Genomic DNA, 12274 nt, shown 5'->3' on the forward strand with positions numbered 1-12274 from the left:
TTTTAGCAGCAATACCTCCTCATACCCCCTTTTAAGCTTCTTTTTGAGCGCTTTGTTACGTAACCGGAGCTAGCAGCGACGGTTCTGAATTTCTATGACGAAATTCAAAGTGCGAGATCCGGGAAGAAAATTTATCGTTAGGATCTTGACCGAGGATTCAGTATCCCGAGTATGCTTTTCCCGTATTGACGCCGGAAACGATGCAGAGTGTATGTTGAAAGAAAATCCCGAGCGGCTGGAATACTCTGTTACGTAGACACTACTTACGAAATAATCGCGACCCGGTAAATCGGAAGGTAGCCATGGAATTCCATAAATTAGCACGCGATTTTGACATACGCTTGCGAAATGAAGTCTTAATCGACCTGACTAAGATCGCGCCACCGACCCAAGTAGACTAGGTCGCGATCAATCCGGCCCAAGAGCATCCTGGTGACGCTGCAACATATCCTCCACCCCTGCAAACACCGCTCTCGTCTAAACCATGGAACCCCCACCAATTGGAGCGCCGTCCCAAATTCGCCGATAAAAACCAACAATCGTCCAGTTAATGGGCAGTTAGTCGCAGGCAATTAGAAGAAAAGTCAGACACACACCGAGTCTCACGGACCCATCATCGTCATCGACCACGAGCTTGGAGTCTTTGGTTCTCGACTCTCAGTTTCTAGCGAGTCTAAGACCGAAACCATCGAACTCGGAGGATCACCTGCACCCTGAGCTACAGTTGTGCTGCTCGGTACTCCGGCAATCCAAGAGCATCAATCCAGGAAGGACGGCGGCACTAGTACATCCGTTGGATGGGAGGCTCCGAGGAGACCTCCAACCCTAGGGCACGTCACGGGCAGAACGCGTTCACGCACAGTCATCCGGTTGATCGATCTAAGGAGGACGTCACCGAATTGGGCCGCTGATCTAAGCCAGGTACAGGCCCTTTCGCAAGCTCGGGTCACCTTTATTTTTTTAATCCTAACCTCATCATTCATTGTAACTAAAACCATTCGAATTCCATGCCTAGCTCCGGTTAACCGGATAGATTAAGTCTTTTGTATCTCCAAAACATTTCAATATCTTGCCTCGCGCTAGAATCACGCGAACCTCACAAAGTCTGAGTGCAAGAACCGCCATGTTAGCATATTAGGCGTCCAGTGACCTATTGCTACTGACCGCCTTATCGCGTCACCCGAAGCTGCGCAACGCGGAACGAAATCGAATCGTATGAATTAAACACGAGCACCCTCGAGGACCCTCACGATTTGTAGAAACCCCATCTGACAGAAAGACAAATATATACATCCTCATCAATTTATTGATAATCTCCATTTATTGGGCCCTCCTTAGCTTCCCATTCCTATAAATCCCACCAGAGGATTTGGTCTAGCCGCTCGGGCCATCTCCTCACAATAATATCTAACCATTACGTGGACGTTCGAGGTAAGACCTTATTAGGCAAAACCCGAACATTCCCCTCAGCCTCGCATCCGCTCGGCCGCCACGTAACAACTCTTATCAGGAATTTGTTGCTCTTTCAAGGTGCTTTGCACCCCTTACTGATCCGTACCCTCGTGGTCGTACTTCAGGAAAGACTGGATAGAGGGTTTCCAAATGAATGAAATAGAAAGTATAGATTAAGTATAATTAACAACAAAACAATTTACAGTCGATACAAGCCAAGGTTTGAGTAGATCCGAATTGAAGATTGAGAGTGACGCGATAGAAGCTAATTCGCGTGGAATGATCTTCTTCGTTTAGAATGAGTTTACAATTTTTGGTACTTGGGGAAGAAATCTACGTTCTAGGATCGCGGATTCCCGAGTCTATCTTCCGATTGTGTGATAAACGATCTGTGCGGTCTCCCTAAGGATGTACGGTGGGCGTCGATACCGAAGTCCGATCAGTTCCCTACACCGAGACAGAGTTCCAACAGTCGGGAAGTCCCGCGGACACGTCTTTATCGAAATGTGGTTAAACGTCTTCCAAGCCCAATCGACGCTGTTTTTGGGCGCTTATATACTGTCAAAAGAGCGTCGGTCGCGGGTGGGGTCGACGGACTTTGGCGTAAGGCGTCGTCATGCGCGGTCAAACAGCGATTATTGCCCTGCCTATTCTGCAGAATTGCATCTTTGAATCGGCAGCTCTGTCTGAGGTTAGTGAACTGGTAAATTTATAAGGTTTTTAATAAATAGAACCTACTTCCATAACAGCTTTTAGGATAAAAGTGAGTGTTCAACCCAATACGCCAACATTAATTATCCATTGTTAATACCGTATCGAATCATAAAAATACTCGGGCGGACCAGACGACCCGTCGGACATCCTGGCGCCTGGCCGTCCTTTAAGGGTAAGAGGCGACCCTCGACCCCCCGGGGCAGGGTATTCTTTCCCAGCGACCTGGGTGTTCTTTTCTTTCTAATCCGTGTCTGCCTTCTATCACTTCTCACATAATTCGCGTTATCCGCGACCCTGTTCGCTTTATCCTTTTCACGTAAGTCTCGCTCTTGAGGTCCATAACTTGAAACCTCAAATTCTGAAACATGGACTCGTACCGTCAAGTACTTTTCTATCACCGTGGTCATGTAGCCCTTGAGTTGGTCCTTTCCTAGAATTTCTCGTCCTGTAGCCCATTTTTGCTTTCCCCACTTACGACTCAAAAGTGCATAAACTTTTCCTTTTCTCACTATCCTGCAGCCTATCAACGCTTTTTGTAAATGCATCCGAACTTTGTCTTAACGTATCCTCGACGACGTTCCTAAAAATCTCCTCCCTCGATTCCAGCATCCTGAAGCTCCTAGCTCGAATCGCTCTGCCGTTTCGTCAGATAAAATTCATCTCCCGCGAGAACAACAAGTCTCCAGTTTTACGCGCTCAAATTTTTGCGCAATCTCTAAATCCACTCGTGCTAGTGGCCCGCTCGATTAAGCTGGATAATCGTGACCCGGCATAAACCAATCGTTCAGTCATTAACTTTGCTCTGTGCATTTGTTGTTAAAACTTTGTTGTTAAAACTTCGACTTGATCCTAGCCGATCCTTCATATTCGGCGTCAACCAAGATTGATTTCATCCTTGGAGCGGATTTGTATGGACCCCTGCTGCGCGACGAATTGCGCCATAGGGTCCCGGGAGCTCCCATTGCTCAAAAGACAGCTCTCGGCTGAATCCTCTTCGAACCGCTATCATGCGGCCCTGCCACACAGCCGATCGAGCCGGTCTCGTCAATTACATCGCTTCACATGCACTGCAATTCCGACCTTGGCTCATTAATTAAAAAATTCTGGGAGTTAGAAAAAATTCCAGATATCCACATTCTCTCAGCTGATGAGGAAGAGTGTAGCGTCATTTCCGGGAGACGCATCGACGCGCCAGTGAAGGACGCTACATAGTGCGGCTGCTGATGAAGACGACGCCTCTGCCGGACCTTCGCAGCTCTGAGAGGACGGCTCAGCAACAATTACAGCAGCTAGAGCGCCGACTTGCGAAATCGCCACAAGTCGCAAACGCGTACTCCGCCTTCATGAACGAGTATGCGAATCTTCGTCACATGGAAGCAGCAAACGACAGTTCGCTCGATGGCCAATCTTCTTAACGTAGTTTCTAACCATCTTTTCCCGATTCGCCCCGACCAATACACTGAAAAGGAAATCAATTGCTAGAAAATTCATGGTTTAATTTTTCTCAACCTGACCTCAAATACATTACTGTAAAATGTAGTCAAGAGATTGAAGTATGCACAAACTGAACGAATAGCGCTGGAAAACCTTAATATAAAAAATAAGTTTATGAAGCAATGAGAAAACCACAGAATTTCTCGTCAATTTTAAAATTTGATTACATGAACACATTGAACTTATGACAGTAAATGATTGAACCATAATTGGAGAGAAAATTTTATATTGCGGAACGAAGTGACAATTTTGCAATATGATATTATATGCAAAGAAGTTGTAGCGTATTTCTCGACGGTCGAACAGCCTCGCTACAGCCCAAAGTAAATTTAAATGGCCAATATTTCGTTATATGAATTCTCTGACAAACGTTACACATGGAGGGAAAGGGGAGGAGGGAGGTGAGTCATTCGGAAAGCATTTGAGTCCGTCGACACTCAATCTCGGCGGTAGCACGATGACGGAGGGTCTGTGCGAAAAGGAGACTGCATACTTGTATCTCTGTATATCCGTCCTGAAGGCCGTGTGTCCGATTGAGATAGCTTATTTGATGCACTATCCATCTCATAGAACAGGACAGACTTATGCGTCCGGGCTTCGAGTCCTGACCACCCGGTAAAAAGGCTTGAATACAATAGGATTCAATGTCTCACAGTTTCAACGTAAAAGTGATGATTTTTCTATTCTATTTAATACCTGATTTTTCTCTCCAGGTCCAATTCCCACAGCAGGATTATATTTTCTGTGAATCAATTATAATCTATTCTCCTTTTGTACTCTGATTTTTGTGCAATTCCGAAAAGAGGAATATATTTCTGCTTTGTTTAATTCCTTCTAGTCCGGTAAGAAATGTCGATATTAAATTGTTTTGTATTCCGTTCAGAGGAATACATTATAGGAATGCCTAATTCCTTCCAATTCCTTTAAAAAATTTGTATATTCAATTGCCTTGAATTCTTTTTTTGGAATATAAGTTTATAAGTTCAAATTTAAATCAATTCCACTTTATATACCCGAGAGATTAAGTAGTTGAATTCCAATATTTGAGATTGGTTTCAAATGTATTGTTTTCTCCTGAATTCCAAATATAAATTTGATTAAACCTCATGCATTTTAAAAAGTATTTACTAAATAAACATGAAATTTCACGTTTTTTATGTGCGAAAGTGAGGAGAAGGTATCATTGGAAAGAATTGTAAAAAATTGCCATTGTAATTTACGCAATAATTTGTTACGCCTTTAATGTCAATACACGGAAAGAAATAATTTTATTATAATTACTATAGCGACATGGTCAAAGTACTGTGGTAAATGAAACCGCACAAATAGTGAAATTTACCACATAGAATGATAAACGTAACCTTGCCAATAGGTACTGTGTCCATGGCGCTGGGCTTAAAAGGTGCAGTAGTAATCAACATTTCAAATGGTAATATTAACTTTATGAACAGCTTATAATAACTATAATAAAATACAAGGTTTATCTGGTAGCTGTAACCACAATTATGGTAAGACTTTACATATTGCAAGGTTACTCTAAACTTGCTTATGTAATTACGGAAACAATGGTTTGGCACCATTAGTTTCGACAGAACCACCAGATGGCCAAACTTCTCACAGGCGATGCAGACAGTTCGTTTGCATATAAGACCTGTTATTATTCCTTGCATTTATGTTATAATGACCCTACCCCTTCTCGAAGGAGAGGGAAAAGGGAAGTTATCATCGAGAAAGCATCCTTTTGAGCATAAAATATTATTTAACTACTTAAGGTAGAAATATATGAGGATACTGACAGGAACTTAAGTATAACGTACGTAATCATAAAAATCGAATTTTTTTCGTTTTTTTCTTTTTTTCCGTGGAAATAAAAAAATTTGTTTCAATTCCACAAGGAGTATTGAGATTCATATTCCTTTGCCTATTCCAATTCTCGTATTTTTGAATTCCTTCGAATCTCATTCCCCTCTATTTTTCAGGGTAAATTGATAGGAATTAGATTTTGCTTTTTTTTTTTATCGCCAATGGAATGAAGGGCAATGGAAAAATCAGGTATTCAGTGGAATTAAAATTTTTAATTCCAATGAATTCCACCCTTCTTACCGGGCAGGTAACGCTTTTGCGTTGGCGTGGCCGGCATGGTTCGCCTGCCGTCTAGGCACTCGAGGGGCGTGGCGTTCTCGTTTGTTTCTACGGGTCGCCATGGCCTCGTGCTTCTATTACCACTCTCAAAACTGCGGTCTCGGGCCTTTCACCCCCTGTTGCGAGGGGCTGGATGTCGGTTTCCCGATAAGCGGATTATTGTTAATGTCTTCGCGCCGGCGATGAAGACTCTCTTTTTACCCCGGGCTACGGCCTCGTTCCTTCTGGAACAGTGTTCTCCCTTCCTCTCTTACGGGTCTTATGTCTCCCGACTTCGTTCTCGCTCAGACTCGTTCACCCGCAGGCCTTATCGCCCCTTTCTTCCATAGCTCGCAAGGTGGATTGTCATTTTGCGACGACCGCGATCATGTAATTGACAGAGGGAAAGGAGGATCGATTCCTTAGCGAGAACTGTCGTCCCGAATAAACTATGCCGTCTACGCGTAACTTTAACCTTTCGTCGTCCTTGTTTTGTTAAGACATGCAAATTTACAAACCACGTGGAAACTGAAAAATGATGAAATTTCAGAGTTCCGTGGTTTAAAATCAAACAAATTGACGGCATTGACATTAAAGCAAAATGATAGAAAGAGAAATTTTGCGAAAAACGTAAACTGAAATAAGCACAGTAAATAGAGGAAACACGATTGGAAATAAAATTGTATATTTTCGAAGGAATTGACATTCGTGCATTATGATATTATATGCAAACAAGTTGTAGCGTATTTCGCGACGGTCGAACAGCCCCGCTACAGCCCAAAGTAAATTTAAATGGCCAATATTTCGTTATATGAATTTTCTGACAAACGTGACACGTGGAGGGAAAAGGGAAGGAGAAGACCAAAAATAAGTTTCCCGTCGCCGGGGCCGGCTCGGNTAAATTATTATTTAACAAAAACTACGTTAGGTGGGTCAGGGACGCTCCACAGTAATACTAAAATAATTTTCATTAATTGTTTTTGTTTATAAATATTTATTTTCTTTAGGAAATCCTTTCTGCCCCTCGAGCGATTGAATTCCGCGCTGCTCCCGCCGCTAGTACGCTGCGCGGCCGGAGAGGGCAGTGCGAACCAGGTGCAAGCCATCGATGAAGTCCAGTGTATGCTTTACCATTTCGCTTAAAAATTTTGTCGAGTCAGTTTACATGAATAGTCTCGCATTTTCACCACCAAAAACGTTACGTGATACTGCCAGCTACTCGTTTTTCACATTTTCGCTCGAATTGCTTCACGTAATAGACCCCCTGTCTAATTTCCTCAACCTACCCCCACTCTTACTATGGCTATGTCTATAAGCTGTAGGGTATAAAGGACTACGCGAAAAATGGCAGCAGGCGTGTTGAGAGTCCTGTTGCGAAATTCAGCAATACTTTCAACAGAAAGAAAAGAGCTGCTGCAATGTGGGGGATCATTGTATTGTATGATGTAAGATTTAATGTATTAACCAATATGCATTTTTATATTTATTGTAAATGGGATATTATATAATAGAATTCTAACCTATGCAGCATTATTTTTGTATGTAGCTTATTTTGTGTCTTTAATTTCCCGGCATATTTGTAATTGTACAAATATTTTTGGAATCTATTAATGAAATTTAATTAGCCAACAACGTGGACAAAAATGGTACCCAGACAAGGCTTATTTGGAGACCTTTACACGACCAGCCATAGTCGTTCCAGAGGAGTTTAGCGAATGGAGAGTTCGAACCGTTGACAAAGGACCAAGTTTTATATGTGATATAAAAAACATAAAAGTTAACTTCGGTCCTCAACACCCTGCTGCCCATGGTGTACTACGATTGGTACTAGAGCTGGAAGGTGAAACTATCGTAGCTGCCGATCCTCATATAGGGCTTTTGCACAGGGGAACAGAAAAACTTATAGAGTATAAAACCTACATGCAAGCATTGCCATACTTTGATCGATTGGATTATGTGTCTATGATGTGCAACGAGCAATGCTTTTCCATGGCTATTGAAAAATTACTTAACATTGAAGTACCCTTGCGTGCTAAATACATTCGGAGTAAGTTATTCAATGTTATATATGTTTCTGTAATGTCTGTTTTATGAAATATTTGATTTATATTTGACCTTAAACAAGCAACAGAAATTATTCTGCTATTAACCCTTAGCACTCCGTAAGTTTTGTAACTTTATGACGAATGTCTCCATAGCAGAGCCAACGGAGTGCTGAAGGTTAAATTTTATCTAAAGATATTAATTGTTATGCTAATTATATATTAGCAGGTTCGATTGGAAATAAAATTGTATATTTTCGAAGGAANGTAAAACTCCAGAAATCCTCTGGATTCAAGCTTTCTGGGGCCCCAATTGACTGCAGAGGGACACCCTGCGCCATCTGTGATTTCCAGGTCAATTAAATTTTTCACTCCGAGACCTCAATTCTTTACATATATTTATTTTTTCATCTAGCGCTGTTTGCCGAAATTACTCGTATTTTGAACCACATTATGGCAATTGGCACTCATGCTCTCGATATTGGAGCCCTTACACCATTCTTCTGGCTCTTTGAGGAGCGTGAGAAAATGATGGAGTTCTATGAGCGCGTAAGCGGTGCTCGCATGCATGCAGCTTATATAAGACCTGGTGGTGTCGCCTTGGACATGCCACTTGGTTTAATGGATGATATATATGAGTTTGCATCTAAATTTTCTGAAAGACTGGATGAAGTGGAAGATCTTTTAACAGAGAATAGAATTTGGATCGAAAGAACAACTGATATCGGAGTAGTCTCTGCTGAAGATGCTTTAAATTTTGGTTTCAGTGGAGTAATGCTACGAGGATCAGGTATCAAATGGGATTTAAGGAAAACTGCACCTTACGATGCATATGATCAAGTAGAGTTTGATGTGCCAATTGGTTCGAAAGGAGATTGTTATGACAGGTTAGCATCATTTACCAAGTTTATTAATTTTCAGTAGTAGTATCAACATTATTAATGGCACCATTCAGCAATTCTGGATTTTGAGTTTTCAAATACTCTAAAAAGTGAGATAATAAGTGTCTACTGTATAGTATATACAATATTTATGTCTCTTTGTAATATAATATTTTAAATCATATAAATATTGTTTTAAACATTTTGTTTGTGATACTACCAAGACTTTATTTATTAGGTTATGAGAACTAAATTATTGGATAATGTTTCAATTGTAATTAAGAGAATGAATCTTGAGCAGTTTAGAGCATAATTATGATGTAACATGCTTAATAACTTAATTGCATTTTAGGTACCTATGTCGTATGGAAGAAATGCGACAGTCTTTGCACATAATACATCAGTGCCTTAACAAAATGCCAGCTGGTGAAGTGAAAATCGATGATGCTAAAATTGTTCCTCCAAGTCGCCACGAAATGAAGACCAGTATGGAAGCTTTAATTCATCATTTTAAATTGTTTAGTCAGGGATTTCAAGTACCACCTGGTGCTACATATACAGCTATTGAGGCTCCGAAAGGGGAATTTGGAGTATATCTTGTAAGCGATGGTAGCAGTAAACCCTATCGCTGCAAAATTAAGGCTCCTGGTTTTGCTCACTTAGCTGCCCTTCAGAAAATAGGTGTTAATCATATGCTCGCTGATATTGTGGCGATCATTGGTACCTTAGATGTAGTGTTCGGTGAAATTGATCGATAGGATTTTACTATTTATCACAATATGACATTTAATTATAATCCAGTCGCATTGCATTAGTTACAGTTCCAATTATAGAAAATTAGAAAATGATGTAATATATGCAGAAGGAATAAATAAAAGAAAATGTTAATGCTAATAGTTCAAGTTACTAATATAAAGTGTAAATGAGGTAATATAGGCATGCAAAAATTGTAGTTGAATTTATTTTAATTTATTAACTTTAATTTATTGACTTTCTTTTACGTATTGGTAACATAAGTATTAGAAATTAATCTTCATAATTACCAAAATTAGTGCATATCCCTAACAATATAAAGATTAGAAATTTTAATAATAGCTTTCCTGATTTTTTATTTATAAGTGGAATGATAGTCTAATCAAGGTTGAGAAATTTAAAACGATTGTATTATAAGTTTCATTATAATTGACAGTAAAGATCATAGACTATAAATTATTGTAAATACCACAAAGTTAAAGAGCTAACAGTACTTACAAGTAGCGTACATTTACATTAGATGCAATAATAATAATTTTACTTTTAAAATGACTTGAATGGTGAAATGATGATTACCTGATGTATGTATTATAAATAATTTATTAAATTGAACATTTTTTTACATAAGAAAATTGTAAAAAAAGTTTTGGGCTTAGTTAAAAAATACATGTACGGCATTATTTTACCTTCATAATATAGCATGGCAATTTTGGTAAAATGGTCAGTTAACTTTACATGTCCATTTAATGACATTTAGTGATAGGTATGAGACAAGATTTTAAAAACAACATACATCGTGTTAATATAAAATGCATATTCAGTTTAGGAGGATAAAGAAATTTTTCCAGTAAATTAAAAAACCTGTTAATGTAAGAGAGCAGTTACATGCATGCTCAAATCCAAAAATAGAAGCATATTATTAGTTAGCTCTAATCATTTAATTTCGTAGAAAATATATAGAATGATTATTGAGCGAAATAACATGTCGCTACGTTACACAGTATATATTTACTGATCGCATTTAAGATGATATGAAAGGCGCTGAGAAATTTAATCGACGTCGATAAACTAAAGTTCATCTATACCCCTTTAGGTGGTAATGCCATTTTGAATACTCTAATGCATCAATGGCGCCATCTGTGACACTAGCTGCAATTAATTTTTTGCTTTAAAAACTCGTTTTCAAAATTTGTGTAAACACTCGACTAATATTTGGATACGCGTGTAACCAAACCAGAGTAACCAATTTGTTGACTGAATAAATTACATTTAATTGAAAGTTTGATGAAGAAATAACATCTTTCTTTCGATGTACAGAGGAGAAGGTGGTGCCCGAATTTTTCACGTGATATATATTTATATCGTTATAAATACGTACATCTTCACCAAGCTATTCCTTTCTTAGTTAAAAAATAGTTACTCAGGTCCACTTATACATACATTAAAGTTATTACTAAACTGTTGAGATGTTTTAATCTTGCGATACTGTGAGAACTAAATTTTTGGGTCTCAATGGCCGTTAATCACAGTATTATTAATTTTTTTATCCAATTATTGTTAATTGATAGTATATTATTATACATTTACGCCTTTCCTCAGTTAAGGTGAAGTGAAACACGTCGAGGAACTTGATCAACGTCGACAAAGAAGATTTTTCTAAACACCTACGTTGCCGACGTTCGTTTTTATATTGACAGCTGTGTCGAATAACATTGAATATTGTACCAAATGGCATACTCCACCTGTCGTTTTCGTACAATAAATATCAAGAAATCGAAGTAAAACTCCAGAAATCCTCTGGATTCAAGCTTTCTGGGGCCCCAATTGACTGCAGAGGGACACCCTGCGCCATCTGTGATTTCCAGGTCAATTAAATTTTTCACTCCGAGACCTCGCATTCCCATCGTTTTAGCATAGAAGCGCATACAACACTTTTTTTGCCCTTATCCTGTTCAAATGCGAGTTTATCGATTACCAGAGTGTTCTAAATTGTCGTAAAATTGTCCTGACCCTTTCGATTCTCATATCAGAGCCTTCGATAATTGTATATTGATCGAAATATGAGAGCTCGATGCCATTTTGGTTCTGGTCTGGGCTGAGTTAAAAAATTTTGTTAAAAAATTCAAATTTTGAATGTGTCAGGACAATTCATACATGATCAGGAGTGATGTGTCAAAGTTTCGGACAGTTTGGTCTAATACCCTTAAAAAAAAGTGTTGTATTCGAATCGACTGATTTAAAGGGTGTTTCACTTCACCTTAAGATATTCTACAGCACTAACTGGAAGAATCTTGCACCCAATGTGAGGTGCCCGTTAATATTTGATATTATGGAATACATTCGTTTACTGTCTTCCCAGAATTTCCATGATCTATTTTCAATATTTGTATTTTGTTTTGTGAATTTCTTTATCCGCGTGTAAAATATAACGGAGCATGACAATTTACTTCTCAAGCCAAGTAATTCTGAAGATTCAATGAATAATGTGTATTTCGCATTGTCTATAAATTCAAAAGTTGTAAACGAAATCGATGAGGAATACGGATCCACAGATTAAATACCATTCCATTTATTAAACTTTTAATAACCTGTCCTTGATATCTCGTACGTGACAAATTGTATGTACAATTTCTGTTATGTATATAAGTATGTTGACGAACATGAAAGCCTTTTTTTATGGATATTCTGCCGTCAGGGCATTAATTTGCGGTCAAATAATTGAGGAATATGGTATCAATGTATGATAAAAAGGCGTTTATTCTGCTAATGCGCTGTATTCCCACCTTGCAACTGCACATTATAGCCCGAAACATTTGT

The 12274-nt window shown here is 39.0% G+C and overlaps 1 protein-coding gene across 1 annotated transcript; it reads left to right on the forward strand.

The window, feature by feature from the left end:
* Positions 1–6889: 6889 nt before the first annotated feature.
* Positions 6890–10009, forward strand: LOC105702703 (NADH-ubiquinone oxidoreductase 49 kDa subunit). Its single transcript, XM_012430468.2, has 4 exons — positions 6890–7226; positions 7407–7828; positions 8239–8710; positions 9057–10009. Exons 1-4 carry the CDS (start codon positions 7126–7128, stop codon positions 9460–9462), a joined length of 1401 nt encoding a protein of 466 aa, XP_012285891.1. The 5' UTR covers positions 6890–7125; the 3' UTR covers positions 9463–10009.
* The last annotated feature ends 2265 nt before the right edge of the window (positions 10010–12274 follow it).

Source organism: Orussus abietinus, unplaced genomic scaffold (assembly GCF_000612105.2).
Source record: "Orussus abietinus isolate OABI.00-Male unplaced genomic scaffold, Oabi_2.0 scaffold469, whole genome shotgun sequence".
NCBI classification, from domain to species: Eukaryota; Metazoa; Arthropoda; class Insecta; order Hymenoptera; family Orussidae; genus Orussus; species Orussus abietinus.